Genomic DNA, 25,404 nt, shown 5'->3' on the forward strand with positions numbered 1-25,404 from the left:
TTGGGTTACTGTTTGAAATATGTCTTATTCAATTCAACAACCTTACCCACCTTTATACATGTAGCTTAAGAATTAAAGACAGTATAAATCGTGATTTTGAGACCCATTTATCGGTAAATTGAAAGAAGTTTCTTTGTATCTATCTTTGTTTCACGACACAAAACAAAATTGTACGTTAAAATATATAGGAAATACCTACTTCTAAATAAGGATATATATAGACATTGTTTCTTTTGTTTCTATTTTTAACTTTCTGTTTCTAGTTTTTTTTAAACATACTTAAGATTTCTTATTATTTTAAGTATGTATAAAAATTGAATTCTCTGCACGAAAGTTACCACTGATCATAAACTTAAAAGGATCCCTTACAATTTTTTTTTTAGGACCATGAACACTAAATGTCTGTGTGATGTTGGGTAGCTGATCCACTGACATATGAGCCGCTTTGGATAGAAATCGACCTTATGCAAATGCATATATACATGTACATATTAGACTTTGATTGGTTTTGGAAATGCAAATACAAAATTTAGGTTGTATCACTATGAGTTTTGGTATTTTTGTAGATTTTCTTTGAACAGCTAACTTTTAAAACAGTTACGTACTTTCCACAGAGATTTTCAACATGAAATAGGTTAACAGATGTATCTATATATATATTTAATATTCATTTTCATAAGATCGATTTCTATCCAATGAGGCCCATATTGCAAATAGGGATATAAGATTTTTGTGACTCAGAATTTGGAACATGTTTTGACAATTCAAATATAACATAAACCATACCATGACATGTCTCCAGAACTGGTCACTATTTGGTTATCATCTATAAACCTACAACAGGACAGGTAACCAGTGTGACCTGGTAGTTCTCGACTGACACGGACATTTCCCTCTCGGGTTTTTAAACTATAAATAGAACAGATATTATCCAATCCACCACAAGCTACATAGCTACCAGATGGAGCGTAGGCACAAGTCATCACCCAACTAGATCTCAATGGTATAGCATGTACCTGAAGAAAAAAAATACAAAATATTCTTGTCAATAAAAATATCAGAATTTATATATCCTCCCCACTTGATTGTTCTAATAATTCCTCAATGACATATAAGTACTGTCAGGGGTGGTCCAGGATTCACAGTTAGATCAGGTTATAATGGTCTGGTATGGGGTTAGAATACTGCTGAGCATGGCCAGGGGAATATATCTATTGTAGCTTTTATGACGAACAAAAGAGGGGTTTCTTCCTCCATTTCTCCACCGAATTTGCCACTGGTTGTTTGGGAATATAGAATAACAGGTTAATTTCATAGGTGTCTCAATATTGCCATGATTGCTATGGTCATATTAAATCATCCTTGTATTCCAATATTTAATTTCAAAGTCTTTTCTACAGTAAAAAATATCATTAAAGTATTTTCCATCAATCTCATTTTCATTTGTTTTTGTTTATTGGCATTTTCATTTTCATCATTTCTGATTTTTAATGAAAAAAACACATTTCCCAGTTACCAAGGAAACTCTATAAAATGTATTTTTGAAAGGAAAATGATTTCACTAAAGTATTACCATTGATAAGAAAATCAATACTAAGCAAGGAAAAAAAGGCTTTCATGTTATTGTCCATCAAGGAAGTAAATCTTCTGAGCAACTTAGATATGAGGATAAAGAACTAAGGTATTTCCTCAAATGACAATCTTTTTAAACTTTTTACAATAAATTACTGATAAGAACAGACATATATGTATATCATATCAGATAAAAGATTGAAAAAAAATATGTGAATTGCAGTACTTTTATTTTTAACATTTTTTATCTATGAGTTATTTTTTATGTGATTATCAAGTTTTTTTATTGATATCCATCGGTCCAAATTTAAATAAATCTTCAACTATCCTTAAAGTTTTTGTGTTTTATAAAAACTACCAGAATGTTGAGATGAAAAAAGTGTAGATACACAAAACTTATCAAGAATCTTGCATTGAAATTGATTTCCCTTCAGTGGCAAAGTGTATACAATTTGATGCACTGGTAGCTAGTAAGTACATTTTCCACAGAAATTTTTTTTCACAAGATTGCATAAACTGTAATGCTAAGTACACCACCACTTTTGATTCAAAGTATCAACAAGAATGTGTCCATAGTACACGGATGCCCCACTCGCACTATCATTTTCTATGTTCAGTGGACCGTGAAATCGGGGTCAAAACTTTAATTTGGAATTAAAATAAGAAAAATCATATCATAGGGAACATGTGTACTAAGTTTCAAGTTGATTGGACTTAAAATTCTTCAAAAACTACCTTGACCAAAAACTTTAACCGGAACTTCGCACTACTATGTTCAGTGGACCATGAAATGGGGTCAAAACTATAATTTGGCATTAAAATTAGAAAGATCATATCATGGGGAACATGTGTACTAAGTTTCAAGTTGATTGGACTTAAAACTTCTTCAAAAACTACCTTGGCCAAAAACTTGAACCTGAAGCAAACGAACGCACAGACCAGAAAACATAATGCCCCTCTACTATCGTAGGTGGGGCATAAAAAGGAAATATAAGACAGAGATCCAAAAAAGCAAACACACCTAAAATTATCACTTTTGAATTGCTGACAAAATTTGTAGTCATTGTATTCTGAAATTTCAAAAAAAATTGACAAAAAAAAAAAAAAGAAGAGAAGTGTTGGACGAAATGACAGATGAGCATTGTGAATGGACTGTAAGAGTATAGCTTGACAAACCACTAATAGTTTACCTTGTTTGTTGTATATCCATCCCATACTATTAATTTACCATCTTGTGAGGCTGACACTAAATTTCTGTAAACAGAAAATACAGTTTAATATTAGCATTCAAAATACCTTCAATATCTATTGAAAGCACAATTCAGCCTGAGTAACATGTATGTCTGATTTGTCTAGTATAAAATTTGACATGACAGCAAACAGTGCAAACATGGAGATTTGGTTTTTAATATGTATTGAATTTTCTGAAAAACAAGCAAGTTGTTTAAAGTTTCCACTATTTTCATTGAAATTAAATTAGTTAAAAAAGTTGGTAGTCCCAATAGGTTCTGTCCTGAAAAAATAAACCACTGGAACTACTTCACATGAATCATGGGGAGAAGTGACGTTTTACAAGGAAAATTATTGTGCTGTTTCTTCCAATTTTAACATGTATGAATATAACAAAGATAAGCAACTTAATCAATAAATTGAAGCTGTGCATTGTAATTAAAATATATTTTTGTAACTAAGGGAATCTAACTTAATGTGTATTATAATTCTATTCGGAACCAAAATCTAGATAGGATGTTTTCATGCAATAAACTGATCAAGAAACATTTTGCAGTAACTGAATCATCTAACATTAAATGGGGGCAAATGTAATCACTTTTAAAAAAATATTGTATTGCCAAATATCAGAATATTTTATATATAAGTACAAGTGCTAGATCTATGTGACATTTTAAGAAAATTGCTTTGATTGGGTTGCATAAAAAGTTGTTCCTTTGAAAATAACTTGTGACGTATTCAATGCTTTCACTTCAATCATTAAAATAAAAGTCTATGTTCAGCACAATTAAATATCACTATATAAGTGGTAAAGAAAAGTGGGCACCTTCAGAAAGCAGCTTGGGCCCTGGTAGTTATACTTAACGGTCTTTAATTAACTTTTTGTTTATAAATGAAATTAATTATAATACATTAATGTTATCTAATCCTCCATGTAAGCACTGTAAACTATACACAAGTATGAACTGAAAATGATCATGATATTTGCTAATGTCACTGAACATGAGAAAAAATGAAAAATTCTGTCTGATGCTCAAACAGGATAAGAAACCCCCTGTACTTTTAGCAGAAAGCTGAATTAAATCTCACATCCTGGGAACATTTTCTATAATAATTAATTTATTAAAGAAAGTTGCACCAAATATGTTCATGTATAAATCTATCATTTGAAATTTGATATTTTTCAATTAAAAAAAAATTCATAGAATTGACATTTTCTTGCAATTCAATAGATATATGTGCCTGGCAGCTTTAAGATTTAATGAACAGCATGTTGGAAAAGCAATTTAGTCCAAAAGCAAGCAAGTTTTTGAGAAACAAGCTTTAATTTTAAATACATGAAAATATTATATAAAAGCTGCAGCTATTTTTAATCACAGCTTATAGTCTCTTGCTCGAAACAAGGATGTTGGGCAACAGAAGAACAGTTAATCTAACAAAAATAACCAAATTTGTCATTCTGAAGACATATGATTTGTAATAATGGACAAATAAATAATAAACACATTGGGTTTGTCCCACAAAAAACATAATTTTCCAGCTAGTCACATAACATCAAATACATTTTGAAATATAATTTATGATGTAATCAAAAACTGAAATCAATTTTATTCAAAAACTGAAAAAATAATTTGTCAGTGCTTAAAAATGGTCATGCTTCCATAATCTTTTCCTTTCACCAAGAGAAAAGCTGTTTCCATCATTTCCTAATCAAGCCATTCCCAAGTTTAGTTTTCTTTTAAAAGAAGAAGCAATTTCCTCGGCCATGACACCTTGTAAAATGCATTACTATTTCTTAAACGAGTTCAAATTAAAGATCACCAATTAGTTAACATGCAAGAGGTGCAAAATCTCAATTAAGTATGTGTGAGTTCAAGTTAATATTGACAAACCTTTAAACATACATGATAAAAGACTAAATGTCATATATATATCAAATCAATTCAAATACAAAATGAACTTCTTGGTCAAAATCGACTTAAAGTAAACTTGCATCTTAAATTCACTTTTAAAGAACAGCATACAATTAATGGAGAAATGTCATGCAAAATTTATACGAAAGAAAACATTAATTACAAAAGATATTTATTTTTCTGCCTTTGCTTGCCATGTCAGTTAGCTGTGTAAGAATCTTAAAAAATACAAAAGTGCATAGGCAAATGTACTGTTTTATGTACATTTCTTAAAATAATATGCCATTCTAAAAATCCTTCTTTGTTTACATGAAATACACACAAAAATGACAGGAAAACAGTAATTATTAAAGTGAGTGAATGGGTACATTATGGGTACTGTAACTAAATAAAGGGAGTATGTACTTTTGCCTTATAAACAGCCAAAAAATTGAATGTTTCACAATAACTACAGCGTGCAGAAAATATTGGGGAAAAAATATAACAATAAGTATATATATATAGGTATAATACGATAATCCATCTATTACATAAAAATAATTGTTCTAAGAGCAATGCACTCTACAAGATTTCAGACATGTTTTGTCAACAAAACATTATTTATTTTTCAATATTTACAACCAAAATTATGATATACTAGTAATTTCTGAGAAAAATATATGAATCTCATGTGATCATTTCCATTAAAAGGCCTTAAATATTTATTTTCTCAATCTTCAAATACAATTAAACAACAGAAAGAATTTTTTCAAAATATCCACATACATTTAACACGAGAAATGTACACTCAAAAATTGATACTTTTAAGTGTGAGTATTTTTCAGAATAAATTTCAAGATTTCAGAGACCAAACCCCTTTTTAAAGGTTTTATTTTAGTTTTTTCTTTGTCCCCTTAAAATTCCCTCTTTACAGAATGAAATAGATGTCCAATTAACATCAGCAAATTTGCCTGTATAGATTAAGAAAATGATGATCATGAAATGATGTGCATGTATATATGTAAACATGGTAAAAAGTGACCAGGCATAAATCATATGACATAATTACAACAATGCTGAAGATAAAACTACGAGAGAGAAAGAGAGAGTATAACATGCAAGACGTGTTAATATGCAATTTTACAGCTCTTCTATAAAAGCATGCAAAGAAAACCTTTGATCAACTTGCTTGCTATGTTTGCTTGGATGTTTGCAAACAATAGGTAGGTGGAGTTTCAGTCAGTTCTATATATACAGGGATTTGATTAGACGATAAAAATTGACATGAAATGAAGTTAATGTTTATTGTCCAATCAAATTCCAGTATATAGTAAACAGACTGAAACAGACTACCTACATGTTGTTACAAACATAGCAAGCAAGTTGATTAAAGGTTTGTTTTGCATGCTTTTATAGAAGAGCTGTAAATATTTTTTTCTTTTTTTCATTCTGTAATTTCACTACCAAATCATGCAGATCTACCACGAAACAAAAAGCAAATCCAGGAAAAGGGAATGGCAAAACTTGACAATCACTTTTAATCTGGAATCACTACTCATTTTTTTTCCTCATAAATTTATGATTTTAGTTTTAAAATACAACAATGAAAAAACATATACAAAGAAATATACTTACAACCCGTTACTGAATGCAAGAGAGAGAGAGAATAAATAAATGAAATGGAACCATCTTTTTTATCGATGTCACTTCTAACATTTTACTGGAAAACATGACAGCATCATAATCATACTTACTGTACACATTCACATATTTTTCAAACGTACATGACAAAGTCACTCTTTTCAATGTGAATCCCTATACATGTATATGATTTGCACCAAAAATGCAAGGCACAGGTTACGTTCACAGTTGCAATATGCAATAAATCAATCAAGAAAATAACACTGATATTCCAGTGGCGGATCCAGGGGGAGGGTTCCGGGGGTTGGAACCTCCCCCTTTTTTGGGACGATCAATGCATTTGAATGGGGACATATAGTTGGAACCCCCCCCTTTTTAAAATGGCTGGATCCGCCCCTGTCCCTTGGCTTGATGGTTGTCTACCCTGTAGAAATGGAGGTCTAATCATTTTGCCACAGAAACTTGAGGGAGTATAATATTTGGACTGAATAAATAAAATGTAATGTAAAGAACGCCATTATTAGGTACTTAAGATTCCTTGAAATTATTTACATGAAATTCAGACAATGATTTAAAAAAGTGGAAGATTAAACATCATCAGATACTTGTGCAAAAGGAAAAATAAACTAGTACCAACTTGTCAATCTGGGAATTAATTTACCATGATGGCATTAAATTGTGTGATCTTTGAAAATTTATTACCGTATTTAAAAATGGTAATAATTTCCTATACTTAATCATGATTTTCTTATGGTGTTTTATACCCTGCTTAATTCACTCAACATATGCAAGAGTGAATTTTTTATAAGAACCACTTTAAGTGTGCACTTTTTACTTGAAAGAATGAAATAACTCATCTGTACGCTGACGTCATTCTATTTTTATCAAGATTTCATGGATAGTTTATTGCACGTCAGGTCTATGAACTTATCAATCTCTATAATAAAAGATCTTTATTGCAAAATATTTGCTGGATGCCAAATGCATATTTTTACAAATTTTCCATTATTTTTCCTGACAAAATGACTAGAATGACTAATTCTGACCTAGTATAGCTGCATTGTCAATATGAAGCATACAGATGTTACCTTGTCAACTGCTTCCCAAGAATTAAAATTCATGAATGGTTTGACATTAATGTGATATACTATCATTTTTCAACAAAATCTAGGTCAAAACCCTAAGCTGTATACAAATAACTTCACATCTTAATGATTGATTGCTTGTTGGTTGCTCAACGTCCAGTGGGAAATATTTCATGCATATACCATCTTAATGAAAATGACTAATAAGTTTCAGGTTGGTGTGTGAACACAACTTCACCCAGAAATTTAATATGGCCCTTTCAAAACAAACGAATGCACCATATTTTCAGGCTCTTTGAATATTAAGAGGTTTCGGACTATCATAAAATGGTCATAAATGTAAAACGTATTTAAAATCAAAAATATTTTTTATAGCTACATTGTATCAATAATAATATTACGTTGTGACAGCTGTTTAAAGTTTTCTGTGTCTGACAATGACTTCGGTACACTATTTTCTATGGATACATTGTCTATAAACTATTCAATCAATATTACAATCGTGACGAATGCATAAACTATTGCAAATGTAGAAATCAGACTTTTGAAGACCTGGCACAATGCTGATAATAGCATTGATATTGATTTCTGTCTTCATGGCTCTTACTACATCCATATAATTTTGTTTTCGAGCAATGCCTGAATATAAATACTGCATGTCTTTGCGGAAACAAATGTCTAGCTTTAATCATCCCCTTTTTTTACTTAACAGCTAACATATCTAAAGGAAATATACATGTACATATATTTTTGTTAGCTCAGAAATTATCTGTTCATTAATACCTTCTTGTTCTCTTAAACTGATTGTATTTAAAAAATGTTTCGAAGGCCATAGCAATATTACACCACCATTTCCTCATATTGCTTAACTTGCCTCATTAAGGAGAACTCCGAAACTCTCCCCAATATAATACAGAGCTGTGACAATATTTCAATGCCGTCTAATTAGCAGTTATAATTCAAGCAATTGATTTTTCATGGAATTCTCACATCTGTCATGTCTGATTCTTACATGTAAATAACAAATCTCATTTTAGAAGTGCAATCTAAAGTGATTCCGACATTTTCTCCTAATGTATAAATGTGGTGTGAAACTCTACGACAGAATTCTAAGATTTGTCTAGATCTGTGAAAGTATGAAAGTAAGAAAAATAAAATATGAAAGACTTCAATAATTTGGATATACCTAAATATAATGACACTGTATGATATTAAATCTAATTTTTCAATGAAACATGAAGCCATACATTTAGCATGTTTAGCCCACATGTAAATATGATCTAATGAATAATTTGCTCCTTTTGAGTATAACAATTTCCTAGTTTTATTTCCATTGTAAAAATATCCGACTCAACTCTGTTAGCTTAGGCAAAAGCAGTTACACACACATACATGTACATATCTTGTTTGGCCATACACTTAAAAAGTAGCTTTGATGAAGAATGATCAGAAAATAGGGACCAATGATTATGATCGAAATTTTCTAAGAAATTTTCACTCATACACACCTAGAGTCTGAAGCCCAATGCATGGCATATATTTTAGCAAGGTGACCTCGCAGTGTGCGTCTTGTGCGCATCTGTATTCTTCCGACTGGGTCGACATTGGCGGTAGCATGTGCAAGTGTGGTGTCTGCTGCTGCTTTTCTGGCTTCCTGCAAAGTAAGAAAAAAGTCTGTTAGATGTTTTGACTCTTTTAAATAATGTATGAAAGTCTTGTCTCCTCAATATCTTATCTTTTCTACCCCTTCCCCCTCTTTTCTAATTTTTTTTTTTAAAGCTTTCAAATTTACTGCAAAATCATTTTTCTGAATTTTGAGGGTAACCATGGCACTGTTGAACTTAAAGAGGACAGCTTAAGAAACAATTAAAATTGATGAAAAGTAAAACACTTTCCAATAATATGAACTGACAATTTCTATGTCTAATTTCCAATCTATGGAGGATACATTATGTAGGTCTTGTACAGCAAGATTGAAAGTAGTTCATATTTCACTAGACCTTCACTTAAGCTTGTTATAAATACAATAGATCAAAATTTGATGAACAGTGCATAAGTTATTGCATAAAAAACATTTAGCAACTGCCAGCTGTACTTCACCATTTTAATGACCAGATCTTTATTTCGAAAAAAAACCCTGTTTAAAATATTACATCACAACTTGAACAAGATATCCTACTTTTAGTTTACTGTACAGAGAACTTGTGTGTTTCATGTGGGTTAAAAACTTTCACTACAAGTCTTTCCAATTTCTCTGGCATTCTAGAAATTTCTATGAGCATAAATGCAGGTTATTAATTTGTCTTTAAAACACATGAAATTTCATTTGCAACTTGTTATAAAGAAGAAATTTTGAACCATGTTTTAAGTTTTACAAAAATCAGACATGCAGGTTAACATAAATACATATTCTGAAGACGCCATGCTTGTTGGTGCAACATGTCGAGTTTTGTAGACCACTACCACAATAAAATTTTACCATGCAGTAAATAATGGGTGTTGTGTCTTTATAATAGTTTTTGAATACATATTGTACAATTATAAATCCTTTCAAAACACTGCCTTCAGAAAACCTATGATGTTTTCTTCATTGTGCATTGTGTTTTAGGGATTTCCTTTTAACATTTTTGATCTAATAAAGAATTTATGAAGTTCATCTTAATTTTCTCTCGTAATAAAAAAGAAGATTCAATACTTGTCACCATTTTTGTGACAGCATCTGAACGCCTATGATTAGATGGAGATCTGATAGAAACGGAGGTGTTGTGGTTGTCTTCTGCCGATTGCAATCGTCATAATGTCACTGCATTGATCGAGACTCTATATAATTATAAAATACCATGGAGATATTGATCTAAGTCCTGTTTACACTTCTACTCAAGTGATCCATATCGCGTCTGTGCCGATAATCTATTCTTCAGAAAACATGTTTGACCAATAATAACAATTGGAATCATAATTGAGCGTGAAGATTGAAAACTGCAAAACACCATTTAAACTCAAATCAGACATGTTCATTAGATATGTGATTCAATGAATCCATATACATAAATCAATGAAGGTGTATATGTGATAATGTCCAACAATGGATTAAAGCTTTAAGGCTCAAATGGCTGCATGGGCAGTATAATATGCTAAAGCCTCAACAATAACTAAATTCTGCAGTTTTTAAAAAAAAAAAGAAACATTTCTGAAATATTAACTGCATGAAGGCAGGACCATGACTTCAACAAATATGTCTTGTACATTTTTAATTTTGGGTAGAAAACTGGAGGATGATATAGCTATCACACAAAATAAGTCACCACTTGCCCATCTAGCCACACCATAAACTGGTTTGGGACCTCAGACGACATGGCCAGATATGCACGTTTAGGAAAACAGCAAACAAACAACACAATAAAAGGACAAAGAAAATATCCAAAATAAATCAAAAAGATAAAACAATTTTGACATCATATCTGTCTTGTATGAGGGTTTATATGGGGGTGTCATCATTTCTTTCTTTAATTACAAAGGCCATTTTTTCTACTGTTCATTTATTTTCTGACTTTTCCCTATTCTTTATATTCAAGGACCCCATTATTTTTTTTTCTCTATGTTTTTGGCTTTTTTTTTTCTTTTTTTTGGGGGTGCATTTTTTCTATCTTAATATTAATTTTAATGCCCATTTTTTCTCTTTTCTTTAATTTTTTTAGACCATTAATATTCCTCTTTGGTGAACCACTTGCTTACAGATTTTATCAAATGTTTTTCGTTTGTACAGTGTATTATAACAGACAAATGAATCATATCCGATCAAATTTATACATGTAGCAATGAAATTTCCTTTGATATAATGTACACCTACCATTTAACCTTGTTATGAAAGATTTATTTAATGGCCTATTTCAAAACTTGTTAAAATCCTTGTTAAGTAGGTATTATAGATACAATGCTATTCTATGACATATCCTAATACATTGTTCTAAGGTTTTCTCCACGACATATTTTGTGTTATTACTGAGAGCCGAAGATCTAGAGCTCGAAATAGAAGTTTAACGATTTCATCTCATCATTGTTTAAAACATGTGAAACTAAATAAAAACTTGAACATGGCCTTGGAAACGTTTGACCTCACGATTGAACACTGATATGAATCATTCAACCAAGGAGAGACCATACACAATGTACATTTGTACATGAAATTTTAGCCACACAAGTACTTTGAACTTCATAAGAACACGAAACTAATAATTTTACAAAACAAGGACTACATGTTCATGTACATGTACATTGCATACTAAAATACACATGTTGAGTCAAATTCTGTGAGAACTCTGATCAGATATGCCCTAAAGCAAATAAGGCATATACATTGTCGATGAGTTTAATTTTATAACTCCTGGTTTAAAGTAGATTTTTGTAACTTCATGAAATTACTGTTTCAAAAATGTTTTTAAAATTTTCATAAACATAATGTCTTGTGAATTAATTTATCAAATTTAATAATATAATTCATAAAAAAATTCAAAAATATGAATGAAACTTTAAAATAATCAGAATAGGAAATGGAGTCACAACTAGACTTTTCATGGAAAACATTTTTTATTGAAGTGTACCATTCCTTGAAGGGCAGATTTACTTACATATTTCATGTAAATTGTTAATCAAAGAGCAGAATGCTCTGAGGGATACGATTGCCATAGTTTTCATTGACACATGAATAGCAGTTCTGCCAACTTTTCATTAAGCAAATGCGTGAGATTTGGCCAAAATTGAAAAGATCAAAGAGGGAAAAAAATAGATCCAAGGAGACTACCGCAAAAAAGTATGAACATGCGTGAGTCTCGCGCATTTTTGGCAGCTGGATAGTATTATTTTCAAAACTAATTCAACTGCACATGCAAAATGTTATAATCTGAATAGCAGTGATATTGTTGGCTTTTTTCAAAACTACCTCTACCCTTTTTTATTGGGAATATGCGTCATTTTTATCAAACTGGGAAATTTATAATGAAAGATGAATTTGACTGGAACTTCAATTTGCAGACCCCCTTTTGAGAGGTAAACCCTCATTTGAAATAAGACCCCTTATTGTCAGTGATGATACATAAATAGACCCTCAAATCTGCACATATAGTCATTTAAGGCATGAAAATGGTTTAAACAAGTGTTTTTCAGTTTGTATTCATGCACAATTACTACTGAGACTGCACTGTTTGGGAAAAAAGTTGTCTTTTTGGGAATAATTTTAAGCCATTTTTTTTCAAATTGGGATTTTTCTCCAGGGAAAAAGTCTTTATTCTCCATTAATTTAAGGCAAACTATATCACTGGAATAGTCACTCAACTTTAAAAATAGCCAATCCCGGATACAAGTGTATGAGCAATGTACTTGTGTTTTATTTTTGTACTATCAATTGTGTTTTATTTTTGTACTATCAATTCCAAGTTTACTTTCCACAGCAGTCACTGAGAGTGAGAGAAGGTATTTCACTTTGTATCTTATCACCGTTAATTCTAGAAGGAACCCCATTTCTAACTCTTTAAATATTAATTTCCTTTGGGTCCGTGGGCATGACTCCTTCCGTACACACTCCTTTGTTTAAATTGAGATCGTTCTTAATATAATACGACGTTTATCGACATCTAACGAGTTAATTTTTCTTGACGAGTCGTATTGTATTTCGGTTAAATATGGAAAAACTCCACTTCAGTTCTTATATGACAGAAATAGAATTATCGGAATTTAGAGAACTCTCCCATTTATCAAAACTGGGGAATTTCTTCTGATGTGTTTCTAAATTTATAAAAACACTAAATATAACAACTGCTTAATTCTGATTTTCCGTGTTGTTAAAAACATGCATATATAGGTCAAGGGAAATATCAAACATGAAGATTATGAGAAGAACATTACAGGAAAGTTGTTTATGTTCAATCCTTTTGCTTGTTTTTACCTTTTAAAGCAAGACAATCATAAGAATCTGAGATGTTGCTGAATGTTTAGAATAAAACGATTGACATGAGGGAATGCAGCCCTGAGTCAACGGTAAAAGTCTACAGATTGCTTGAAAACTTTCTTTACAGATATTAATTCACAATGGAGATCATGGAGATAGATAAGAACTTTGATCTTAGTGAAAGCCAAGGTAATATCATGATCAAAAGATAGCAATTTACATCTGATGATTTTTGCACAGAAAACAATTATCATTTTCATTCATATGCACACAAAAAGCTATGGACTATACTCTTTGTAGAACACCCCAGAACTGTAATCAAATCAGGCAAGAAACAAACATGTCATTATATGCACCTTATTGTTTTTACACCTTAATTTTTGTTGAGCCAATTTTGATAGCAAATTCTACGAATTCTAGGTGGTTGCCAAAAATTGAAAGTAAAAATTTAGCAAATAAATTGTGGGTATAAAGTCCATCGTCATCTCAACTCAAAATTTTCCAATTTTCCAAATTTATATTTGATTCCTGTAAATCACCAAAATTTCTAAGAACCAAAGATTATCTAGAGAATTAGATCTTTCAATTTTAATGATCTACATTTACCACTCCAGTTTTGACCACAACAGCTAAAGATTCTGGATTGCTTCAAAAGAGGATGCATATGGAAGTTGAGAACTGGAAATGAACTTATATTATCTTGTTCATTATAATATATATTGATTAACACATTAAAGTGTTTGAAGAATCTATAAATAGAAAACTTCAGAGAATGCAATCTGCCAAATAGATTAAGTTGTTACTATATCTGATGGTAGTCTATTTATATGACTAACCACTACAGAAGATCATTAATAACTGATACACATGATACACAGCATTACTCATCACTATCCAGTATGTACACAGTCTAGGGGTAGATTTTAAGTGTATACATTGATGTGCACTTTGTGTATTTCGTTAATTAAAGAAGTATATTCAGGGCCCTTTATGACCGAGCCAAAGCTCCCTGTTGAAGACCGTACTTTAACCTATAGCTATAATGGTTTACTATTAAAAATTGTGACTTGAATGGAGAGTTGTCTCTTTGGCACTCATATCACATCTTCTTACATGTACATCTATTTGCATACAATATAAAATAGCAATCTAGCAGAGGCAAACTCGGGGAGGGTGGGGCCATGGGGCCTGACCCTCTTCAGGGTTCTTCTTACGATGCGTATACGCGTCCTGGACGCATGGAAATCGAGCTGGACGCGTCATTTTTTAAACCCGTAAGTCCCTGGGACGCGTCCTGATTGTATCCCCTGATACCCAGAAACATCGTTTTGCCTAGAAGATTTATGATATGACATTGGGTTGGGCCGTTGTTTTATCAAGAAACTAAACAGGAAGTCGATGTCAAAACATCAATGTGATGCGTTTACGTTAGCAACATCATTACCTCTCCTGTAACTGTATCATATGCCCTTAAGTCCCTATCCTTCAAAAAAACTTGTCAGTCATTCCTAAAATCTCAAGGGCCGGGTCTGTATAAACACTTGATTCAGTAATAGGAAATTGATTAGCTTCATTCAACACTAGTACTAATATCATACAATTACAGATAACTGAAACTGTAGAAATGTGCAATACATGTAAAAAGTACATGTATGACTTCATGTAAGTACAAACACATGCACTTAGCTTTCATCAGATAACAATCTTCAATGGAAATTTTAAATGTACATATAGCTTTAAATAGTATACAATACATAAACAAACTTATCCAAGCATACATGTATAATTGAAATGTTTTGTTTGCTTCCGTGAAAACCAATTCATAAAGTATTTTAAGGAAATTTTCTGTGTTAGATACATAATTTGTTTACCGTGTTCATACAATATTTTATCAACACTTTATTTTAGTGCATAAAGTTTGAGAGAAATATTTTTTTTTAAAGGAAGATTAAAAATTTAGAAAATTTATATAAAATTTTCTTTACATGAATCTGGTGTCTGCATATCAGATTTACAATTAAATTGATAAATGTTGGCGGAAGTTAATCGGATGTACAATGTATATGTATGAACTCAAAATATTCCATGCAGTACTAGTCCTAACATCAGACATGGAACCAGCCCTAGACTCCAAAATTCCTTCTAAGGCCACACTTAAAAATATTTTGGTTTGCCCAAACCAGTGATATTGTTGTCTCTTTTCAAAACTACCTCTACCGTTTTTTATTGGGAAAAATGTATATTTTTTATTGAAATTGGGAAATTTGTATATTTTATTCTAAACACATCTCCGATGTTTTGCTGACCTCTGCTGTCTTTTTTGCAATGTTTTTTCATGTATAGTTTGGTTGTCAGACATTTTCAACCTGAAAAGTACTTTTCAGAGAGAGGAAAGAAACAAGCAATGATGGTACTTAATGCATTGAAAACTACATGTGTTACAAACACCATGATGATTCTGATCAGAAAAGTGAGGAAACAGGATCTCAAAAGTGCTTTCTAATATAAAATAATAACATGAATACGCTATTTACAAACATTACTACCAATGCCATCACTATTTGGGAAAAATGTAAAACTTTTTGGGAGGAATTTCAAGCCATTTTTTTTTAGTAATCAGGGGTTTCATTATCTCTCATGTTGACTGGTACTTTTTACGTTTCTATGTGGTACTTTTCAATTTATTCCATGAATATCTTATATAAAAATTCCTACATTTAGGCGGTACTTATCAGTAGCAAAGGAGGGTAAAAGTACCGGGTACCGCCTCCTAATGAATGACCTGAGTAATTGGGAATTTTCTCTAGGGGAAAAGACCGAATTTCGGCTGTAATTTGAGGCAAACAATATCACTGCAAACCCTACCCAAAGGTATGCCTTTTCCTTTTTTAATTCAACAAAGAGAAATTAAACTGTCAGATGTTAGATCTGATTAATAAAAAGACCTTTTTTAAATCAAGGCAATAAAAGATTTTGAGTAGGCAGCTATTTTCTGGGTAAGCAGGGTTGGGGCAAACAAACATATTCTTTTTTATGGCCTAAATATTCAAGAAACATTTGCTGCTGAACATTAAGAGACATAAGGCCAAATAAATATATATGAGGGGGTCCAGTAACCCGACCGACCCTAGAACTTTTTTTTCATTTCGGTAAAATAAAATTTTCAAACCATCAAATTTTGAAGATTTTGAATTAAAATAATAAAATTTGTAGATTTCTGTCATCTGAATTTCCATCAGAAGTATCTGTTATTGATAAAATGCAAGAATTCATAACAATTTGTTGTCAAAATGCAACAAAATTAACTAAAAAGGTAAATGACTGTCTTTATTTTGCAACCAAACCCTTTTAAAATGGCTGACTTCCAGTATTGACGTGTATAATACCAGAAACAATTTCGGTAAACATGATTTTTTTCCAGATTTTGACAATCCAAAAAAATTTGGAAAAAAAATAAATAAAATTTGACGACCTACCGACCCTATTTTTTTAAAAGTATGTAACTGGAATCACACATATATTTTTATTTGGCCTAAACAGTCACATGAGTTTTCTCTGATATTATTGGAAAATTTAAAATAGCATTTAAATTTCATTTTAAAAGGTACTAATGAATTAATACTCAGTGGGCAGTGTGAAGATGTGACCATTTATTCTTTTCTTACCTTCAAAATAATCCTTATAAAGGGCAATAAAAGGGCCAAGATTGACAACAAAATAATAAGTTTATTTATGATGTAATCAGCAAGATAAACTGATAGAAATAGAAAGAATGTAAATACATGTTAATGAGAGAAATTGTACAACTGGCGTAAATACCAAGCACAGAATGTTACTCAACCTTCATCAAAATAATTATCTTTGGGTACATGTAATGCCAGGAAATATCACTAGCCAACATTTGTTAGGGAATGGATGAGCACAAAGGAATTTCAAAATCCAAGGACTATATAATACACTGCAACTCTGCACATAATTATTAAGGCCCATACACATTTGACCCTGATCTGCATTTGTCATGAAAAAACTAATGTCAATTACCAAATCAATATCTTCAAACATGACGGAAAAAAGTGAGGAAAACTTTTATTTTGGTGCTTTTTCCTAGTCCAAGGACCATAATTACAACTCTGCACAAAATCGTCAGACCGGAACAAAATTGAAACCTGATCAGTAATTTGTCATGTTGAAACTATACATCAATAATCAATTCAGTATCTTCAAGCACAAAGAAAATAATGTAGAAAACTGATTTTCGGAATGAAGGATGGATAGACAGACACAGTGCAAACCTAAAGTCCCTTTTGCTGTTAATTTGTGGGTAGGGGACTATAAACATTTTTACTGGTAAACTCAGATGATTTAAAGATGAATAAGAGATACTTACTCGAATTTGATTCTTGAGCTGTTCAGCTTCTTGTCGTAGTTGTTCTAATTCACTACTCATGGTGAATTATTTATTTAAAAAAAACTCTCTGAAAAAAAAAGAAAATACTTATATTATAATAATAAATTTAAGATTAGAGAGAAACATGTTGCATGAAGAAATAAAGTCATTTTGTAGGTGTACTGGTTGCTTTTGTGATGGTTCCAGTTACATCTGAGAAAAAGTTAGGGTAGGTAGGTAGGGATTTTTTTTTATTTTATGTTTTTTTTTTTTTACATTGAGTCTATGGGAGCAACATTCTGACTTTAACAGTGCTTAATGAAAAATGACAATAAAATCTTTAGGGTAGGCTATTTTTAAGCCGAAAAAGTTGGGACGGTAGGGTTACTGGAACCACACATATATTTTTATTTGGCCTAACTTAAAAGCCGTGTACTGTGGATTCATTTATTTTCATGTGGATTGAGGGAAACTTGCATTGAATTTTGTGGATATTTGATTTTGTTGTTTTGCTAATCTCTGCATATGAAGCCTATAGAAAAATTGAAATTCGTTGAACACAGGAAAAATGTTATTCATTGAATAATAATGAATCCACAGTAATTTCATACAGTGTAGATCAGACACAAATGTTTCATTAATGGTAGAGTTTACAGTGATGTCCATTTCCAATGAACTAGTGCACCTTTTTTTTTTTTTGGGGGGGGGGGGGGGGGTCCAGTTGAATCCTGCCTTTAGATGCAGAATTTTCTCACCGAGTTTAAGACCTATTGGTGGCCAAGGGCCGTTTTCTTATCTTGATTGGGTTGATGTCTCTTTCACAGATTCCCAATTTCAATTCTCAATTCTACATAACTAGTCATCATAAGTTTGCACGTCTTTTTCACAATACAGTAAGACTTAAACAAATCAATAACAGTCCAATATCAGATATAGTTGTAACATTTACTGACCTATACAACAAAATGTCAAAACACCTGTTATTTTAAAGTCCATACACAAGCACCAAGATTGCACAAATATTTTTCACAAAAATCATTGTTATCAAATGCGTAAAAAAAATATAGACAAACATGTAAGGCCAAATAAAAAAGTATCTGTGGTTCCAGTTACATCTGAAAAAAAGTTAGGGTAGGTAGATAGGGATTTTTTTTTATTTTATGTTTTTTTTTTACATTGAGTTTATGGGAGCAACATTCTGACTTTAACAGTGCTTAATGAAAAATGACAATAAAATCTTTAGGGTAGGCTATTTTTAAGCCGAAAAAGTAGGGAGGGTAGGGTTACTGGAACCACACATATATTTTTATTTGGCCTAAACCTAAAATAACTGTGTAAACCATATATATACATGTACATGTATGCAATCAAAAATACATAAGGAACATTTAATGACCAATACGAGTCAAAAGTTGTCAAACAGAGGGCCAATTCAAAGGCATGGTGTCTGATCATGAAATTACAAGCACCCAGCTGACGAGATGGCAACAAATTGTTCAAAGATATACACCTATCCACTGCAGTAAGCATCTGTTAAAAATATAAGTATCAATGAAAAAAAGTTTTAGCATCTGTGGAACTGTTAAAACAGATACATTTGTACATATATAAATAACACCATTTTTTCCTATAACTATGAAAAACCAATGATGTACTATAGTAATTATATTTAGTTTTATAGCTACATGTACATAAACATCTTAAAAGTAAAATCACAAAAATACTGAACTCCAAGAAATTCAAAAAGGAAAGTCCCTAATCAAATGGCAAAATCAAAAGCTCAATTACATCAAGAGATGCACTGGTAAAAAGTTTCAGTGACAACAGAAAAGAAATGACAACCTACATGTATATCACATAAATGTATCTTTTGAGAAAAGTATATGGCCTTGAAATTGTCAACAGTCTGGGTCTATAGCATACAAAGTGTCAGAATATAGAACTGCTTCTATACACAGAATAGACTGCAGCCCTTTAAGATTTGTAATGACATTCGGGATACCCAATTGATGATTTCATGTACAAGTGGCTATAGGCAGTGGCAGAATCAGGGAGGGGATGTTCAGGGATTGAACCTCCTTTTTTCTTTTTGGACGATCAATGCATTTGAATGGGGACATATGGTTGGTACCCCCACCTTTTATCCTAGGTTGGGAACCTCCCTTTTCAAAATAGCTAGATCCACCCATATCATGCCTATGCACATGTGGGTCCATCAATAAACTAATTATGTTAATTACCATGATAATTGCATTTTTCCATTGTTAATTAGAATCATTTATAGAAAACATTAAGTTTTGCTTTAAACATTGCTAACCTTTCTTTGGCTCTGTCTCTTCTGAAGACTAACACAATAACAGGAATGTTCCTGTTTACTTTACAATTGGGAATATGACAATTTACCATGTGATGAAATAAGGTACTGCACAAATTATACATGTACAAATGTATTAACAAACACAAAGGGTTATTATTGGAACATTGTAATCACAATTTGACGAACATTCCAATCCTGTATATCTAAATCTATTTATTATCCTCAAGAGTCAAACTTTCCTGACAACATTTTTTCAACAAGGAAGAAATGTGTCTATATGATGATGTGTATTTACTTTTGGTATATATTATATATATATTATGTATTTAGAGACATGAAATGTACTACTATTGTGTGACAGTCCTACTTACAGCACTCAGCAAACATTTACATAGCTCACAGACTTTAATTTGACAATAAACCTGTTAGTTATTGGGAAAATATCAACCTCCAAACAATGATCATTTAATATGTTTATTTTATGCAAAACGCCATATTACAAAATGGCCGAAAAATCTATAAATTTTGTAGTAGAGCAATACCATAAATTGCCATGTTATATTGTCTACGAACAAAGCCTCCCTATAAATGCATAATAAACTTTAAAGAAGTATCTTGCGATAGAGTGTATTTTAATGTACACAATGTAATTGTTTTGTACAAAAATAACAGGTGCTCGCGCGACGGGGAAACAACTCATCATAATTTGTGTTGCATTCAGCATCAGACATCCATCCATTTTTGGCAAATTCACTTTTAACTATCAGTAAATATACAGCAGAATATATCCTCTCTAAGATGAAGAATATTGTGATGTAAATAATCGCTGGCGGCGAGGGGTAAATCTGTTGTTTATCTGTCAAAATGGGCAAAATTTGGGTCATTACCGATGCAATCCGTGGTTTGAATGAAATGTACAATAACACAATATTTGACACGTTTTATACTTACATAAAAAGTTAAAAAGGGTGAAAATCCTTTTAAAATAACATACAGAATACTTATATCACAATATTTCACCCGGCATTAGTGTATTTTGGCTATTTCCTCCAATTGTAGGGGTGCGGTCCACCTTGAATCTGTAATAAGAAACCCCGTAGTCTGCGAATGTTCAGTTGGACGCATGCGTATTAGTAAAATTGACGGCACGCTCATTAGCATAAAATCAATATTAACATTTTACCGGGATATTTAAAATCTGAAATCGATAGATAATTAAACAGATCAATACACATGAGATGTAAATACACAATTAAATTTCAAGCTCTATTCAGAATGACCTCACCAAACAAAAATTTCAAGAGAAAAAACGATATTATAATAGTAGCTATATTAATAGAAATAAGCAAAAGCCGGTTCCAGAACTGTAGCAGGGAAAAAATAGATTTTATATATATGTAAAAAAAAATAATTTGAAATTGAATAATGGTTGATATATTCAAATACATAGTAAAACTTCCCAGGTTATAATTTAAATCTAATAAATATTTAATTTTAAAAGCTTCAAAACGTCAGCCTTCTATTGATTGCATTTGGTATTCAATAACATAATGCATTATTTAATATGTGTAACTCCAATCTGGGAACAGTATATCTAACAGTTAATATATAGGTTGCTGCTCCAATAAGCTGTATTTGCTTATGGATATAAAGTGGTAATATCCACAATTTTAATCAAACTGCATAGCTCCGGACGGTAAACACACCGGGCTAGCTTTTGATTAATTTTAATACTCACAGGGTTCAATATCGGGGTGCATGCCAACATTTGAAAAAAATGTTTTCAACCTATGCCTACAAACAAAATACAATACGTGTTGTTATAGCAATTATTAATAATAAAAGGTAAAATACAGTCAGTATATAATTTAAGCATTATAACATTACTTTTGAAAATTCAGAAACAAAAACAAAGTATTTGCAAAATTGTGTTGTAACTGTAAAAATGGAATAACTAAAAAAATTCTAAAAGGACAAAAATTGAACAATGCAACTTGTGCAATTTGTGTTGAAAAAAAATTTATAATAAAAAAATAGACTAAATTTCTGAAATTAAACACTTAAATATAACAATACTTTGAGAAGAAAAAGAGTTAAAAAGCTATTTCATTGGTGCAAAGTTTTATGACAATTTTTGTTGATTATTTTGTTGTATTTAATATGTAACATACTTCGAAAAGCTTAGGTGTTTGGTTTTATTTATTATACATGTATTGAGTTGTGAGATTTATGGTTACATTTTGTGTCTCTAATGTGGAACTCCATTGTCCGAATTGATAAATAGATAATTTGCAAATGATTACTAAGAACAAAAATGAGTGTATACTAATTTATATAAACAAACTTGTGAATATCCGAAATATAAAAAAAAAGATGTAGTATGATTGCCAATGAGACAACTGTCCACAAGAGACCAAAATGACACAGACATTAACAAATATAATAGGTCACCGTACGGTTAAGACCATCATAAGAAACCTCACGTGTAGTCCTTACTTTGTGACCAACTTTAGAAAATGTCAAAATTTAGGACCACTTTGTGAAACCCACTAAGGACTAGAATATATACCGTATAACCATTCTAAGACATGCCTAACTCCTGAGATATCTTTGTGAAACTTGCCCATGAGACCCAAGGATAACATGACACCAGTTGATTGTGCAGATGCAGCATCTTCTCCAATGCTGAGTTCACACGTAATTCGAATTCGATTCGCATTAACTAATTCGAATTCAAAATGTTTAACGTCCTAACGTCAATTCTAGTTCGAATTACAATGCGTGCTAGATTCGCTGAACTGTCCATACGACGTTAACTTTTAATTTGTATTAACAAAAGCGCATGTCTAATCAGCCCGGCAATTAGAATCAAATTAGAATTAAAAAAGAAGAGTGTGTATATTGAGACAATCATATTAGTGAAATTTGTCAAATTCTATGTATGTGTTGGAATTAGTAGTGACCATTTATAATAGGTATTTTACACGAGTCAGTATTTATTAGATACATGAGTTTCAATAGTGTATTATGTCACTGCATGTATTTGAAGAAAACTATTTTATATATATAAAATTTAATATTTTGATCATATGTTTTCATATTATTCTCGATAATGACACTGATATATATTTAATATGACTAGATGATTGCGCCTTTAATAAAAATCCATAAAATTCTTTTTTTTTTCCTCATTATTTCATTATATTTATTTTTAAACTAATTCCTATATGAAATAGAGATCCTCAGCACACACAATTATACCAATATTTTCACTTGTACTTGTAAAAGACTTTGTTTATGGCAGCAGTCCTATTGCGCCAATTACTGTTTTTCAGGGGTATCATTTGCGCCAAATTTTGTTTTCCAAATGTATCAATTGCGCCAAAAATTCAGAACTCAATTGTGCCAATTTACCTGTACACATATCTATCAAAACTATTGATGATTGATATACAATTATTCTTATTTTTGACTTAAAAAGTATCATATGTGCGGAGATATTTACCATGAAGATGAGCATCTGGAGAGAAATTACTTAAAATGCATTGAAAAGTCAATTTACAGTGAGAGAATAAAAACTTTTTGCTTTGCTGAGTATTTAATAAAGATATGCCAATCGCGAAAAAAAAAATAAAAGCTTTTGCTGATTATGTTTAAGCCACATATGTTGATCACATGTAGTGATTTGTTCCCACCATGCGTATGGACTCTTTTATCATTAGGAATTATTTGAACTGTTTTATGCTTTATGTTTTACAGCAGGAAGAAAAAGATATGTTTCAGAAATGGAAACATTTGCCGTGTAAACTGCTGTTCCAAGTCCGAATAAAGGATTAAGGAAGTTATTTTTCTTCTAATCGTATGTATTATTTTTGGCGCAAATGATACCATGTAATTTGAAAACATATGGCGCAAACGTAGCATTGGAGAAAAAAATTTGTGGCGCAAAGGGACGCATTTTTGGCGCAAACGGATCTCTCCCTTGTTTATTGAGTATACTTTAACGGTAGGTTTACACTGGTTGTAAATTGATTAGCCCCTAATTAATTTATGTTTTTATAACATTTAATCTTTAACAAATTCTATGCCAACATTTTTTATACAATTTTATACCTAAATTTCAAAATGTTGGCATAGGTTGAATGAACCAATATCAGAAACCTGATGGATTTGATTGATTGATTCAATGATTGATTTTATTCTCATAAACTACTGCATAACTACAGCGAAAATAACAGTTGATATAGTGTGTTTTGCATGTGTGAGAATAAATAATAATTTAATAGTAATACAGTTCGTCTAACCAGGAGGACAGACTTTCACTGATATGTGTCATATAAATCTACGTAATGTTTACTAGTTCAATAATATTTTCAGATGAAAATAGATGATTAAATTTTATAATGTAAGAATTCATTTTTTACAATAATCAGGTAAATATTTTTCTCTTTCTATGTTGAAATAATTGCATGACATGATTTAGCGAAATTCATCGCCAACATCAGGAGAGCTGCACAGAGGTGACAATTTAAGACCTTTCCGGTCTCGGTATAGTTTGACACGGCTTCCCTGTTTAGAGGGGGTCAGTTGTGTATGATATATTCTTTAAGTTGGCTGCCCCTTTTCATTCATCCTTATCCCACAGCACTCTAGTATTTTCTTTTCCTTTATATTTTTCTGGTCCTGTTTTTCTCAAATCCCTACTTTTTGGCCCATTATATTTTATTACTTAAAACCAATATACACCCTCATATTTGATCCTTTAAAATTTAAACAAAACTATATTATACGTTATACGCGTTGTTGTAAATGAGGGCCCTCATGGGGTTTTTGATTATGTGATTACTTGGCCGTTTTTTTAATGATTATTTGATTATTAAGCCAAATATTTCATGATTATTTGATTACCTAGGACTGTATTTTTAGTTTATGATTATTTGATTACTAAAGATAAGCAAATATTTAATGATTATGTGATTATATTGGCAAAAAAATGGTGATTATGTGATTACTAGGACCCCCCCATGAGGGGCCTCGTAAATTAAAAGAGAGCAAGGACCGGAATTGTACATGATCTGTGAAAAGAATAGACTTATGTATATAAAGAATATTGATTGTGGGTAAGAAGTCCTTCTTACTATTTTATAGTATTCTACTGAAATGCTTAAAATTTGTATCAAAATCGATTTAACCATTTTTTTTGTATTGTAATTTGATTACAATATCAAAAATACGCAAAAAGTTAAAACCTCCAAGTATATACACACACGTTGTCTAAATGTGGATTTTAGCAGGAACTGAAGGACTTTCAGAAAATGACGTACGTGTGTAGTAAA

At 31.3% G+C, this 25,404-nt stretch overlaps 1 protein-coding gene across 3 annotated transcripts in view; it reads right to left on the reverse strand.

Annotated features, from left to right (window-relative positions):
• The window catches only part of LOC143057278 (guanine nucleotide-binding protein subunit beta), a 32,091-nt gene extending 10,906 nt beyond the window's left edge, over nucleotides 1–21,185 (reverse strand). The window contains exons 1-6 of one of the 3 annotated variants that reach the window (XM_076230558.1): nucleotides 21,063–21,185; nucleotides 17,752–17,839; nucleotides 8,929–9,074; nucleotides 6,330–6,338; nucleotides 2,763–2,826; nucleotides 787–1,016 (exon numbers count right to left, since the gene is read on the reverse strand). In XM_076230558.1, coding sequence (XP_076086673.1) covers nucleotides 787–1,016; nucleotides 2,763–2,826; nucleotides 6,330–6,338; nucleotides 8,929–9,074; nucleotides 17,752–17,811 — 509 coding nt within the window. In that variant the 5' untranslated portion in view covers nucleotides 17,812–17,839; nucleotides 21,063–21,185. Of the gene's footprint in view, nucleotides 1–786; nucleotides 1,017–2,762; nucleotides 2,827–6,329; nucleotides 6,339–8,928; nucleotides 9,075–17,751; nucleotides 17,840–21,019 lie in introns of all 3 variants that reach the window. The other 2 variants (XM_076230557.1, XM_076230559.1) reach the window with 2 other exon arrangements.
• Between the last annotated feature and the right edge of the window lie 4,219 nt (nucleotides 21,186–25,404).

Source organism: Mytilus galloprovincialis, chromosome 13 (genome assembly GCF_965363235.1).
Source record: "Mytilus galloprovincialis chromosome 13, xbMytGall1.hap1.1, whole genome shotgun sequence".
Classification (NCBI taxonomy): Eukaryota; Metazoa; Mollusca; class Bivalvia; order Mytilida; family Mytilidae; genus Mytilus; species Mytilus galloprovincialis.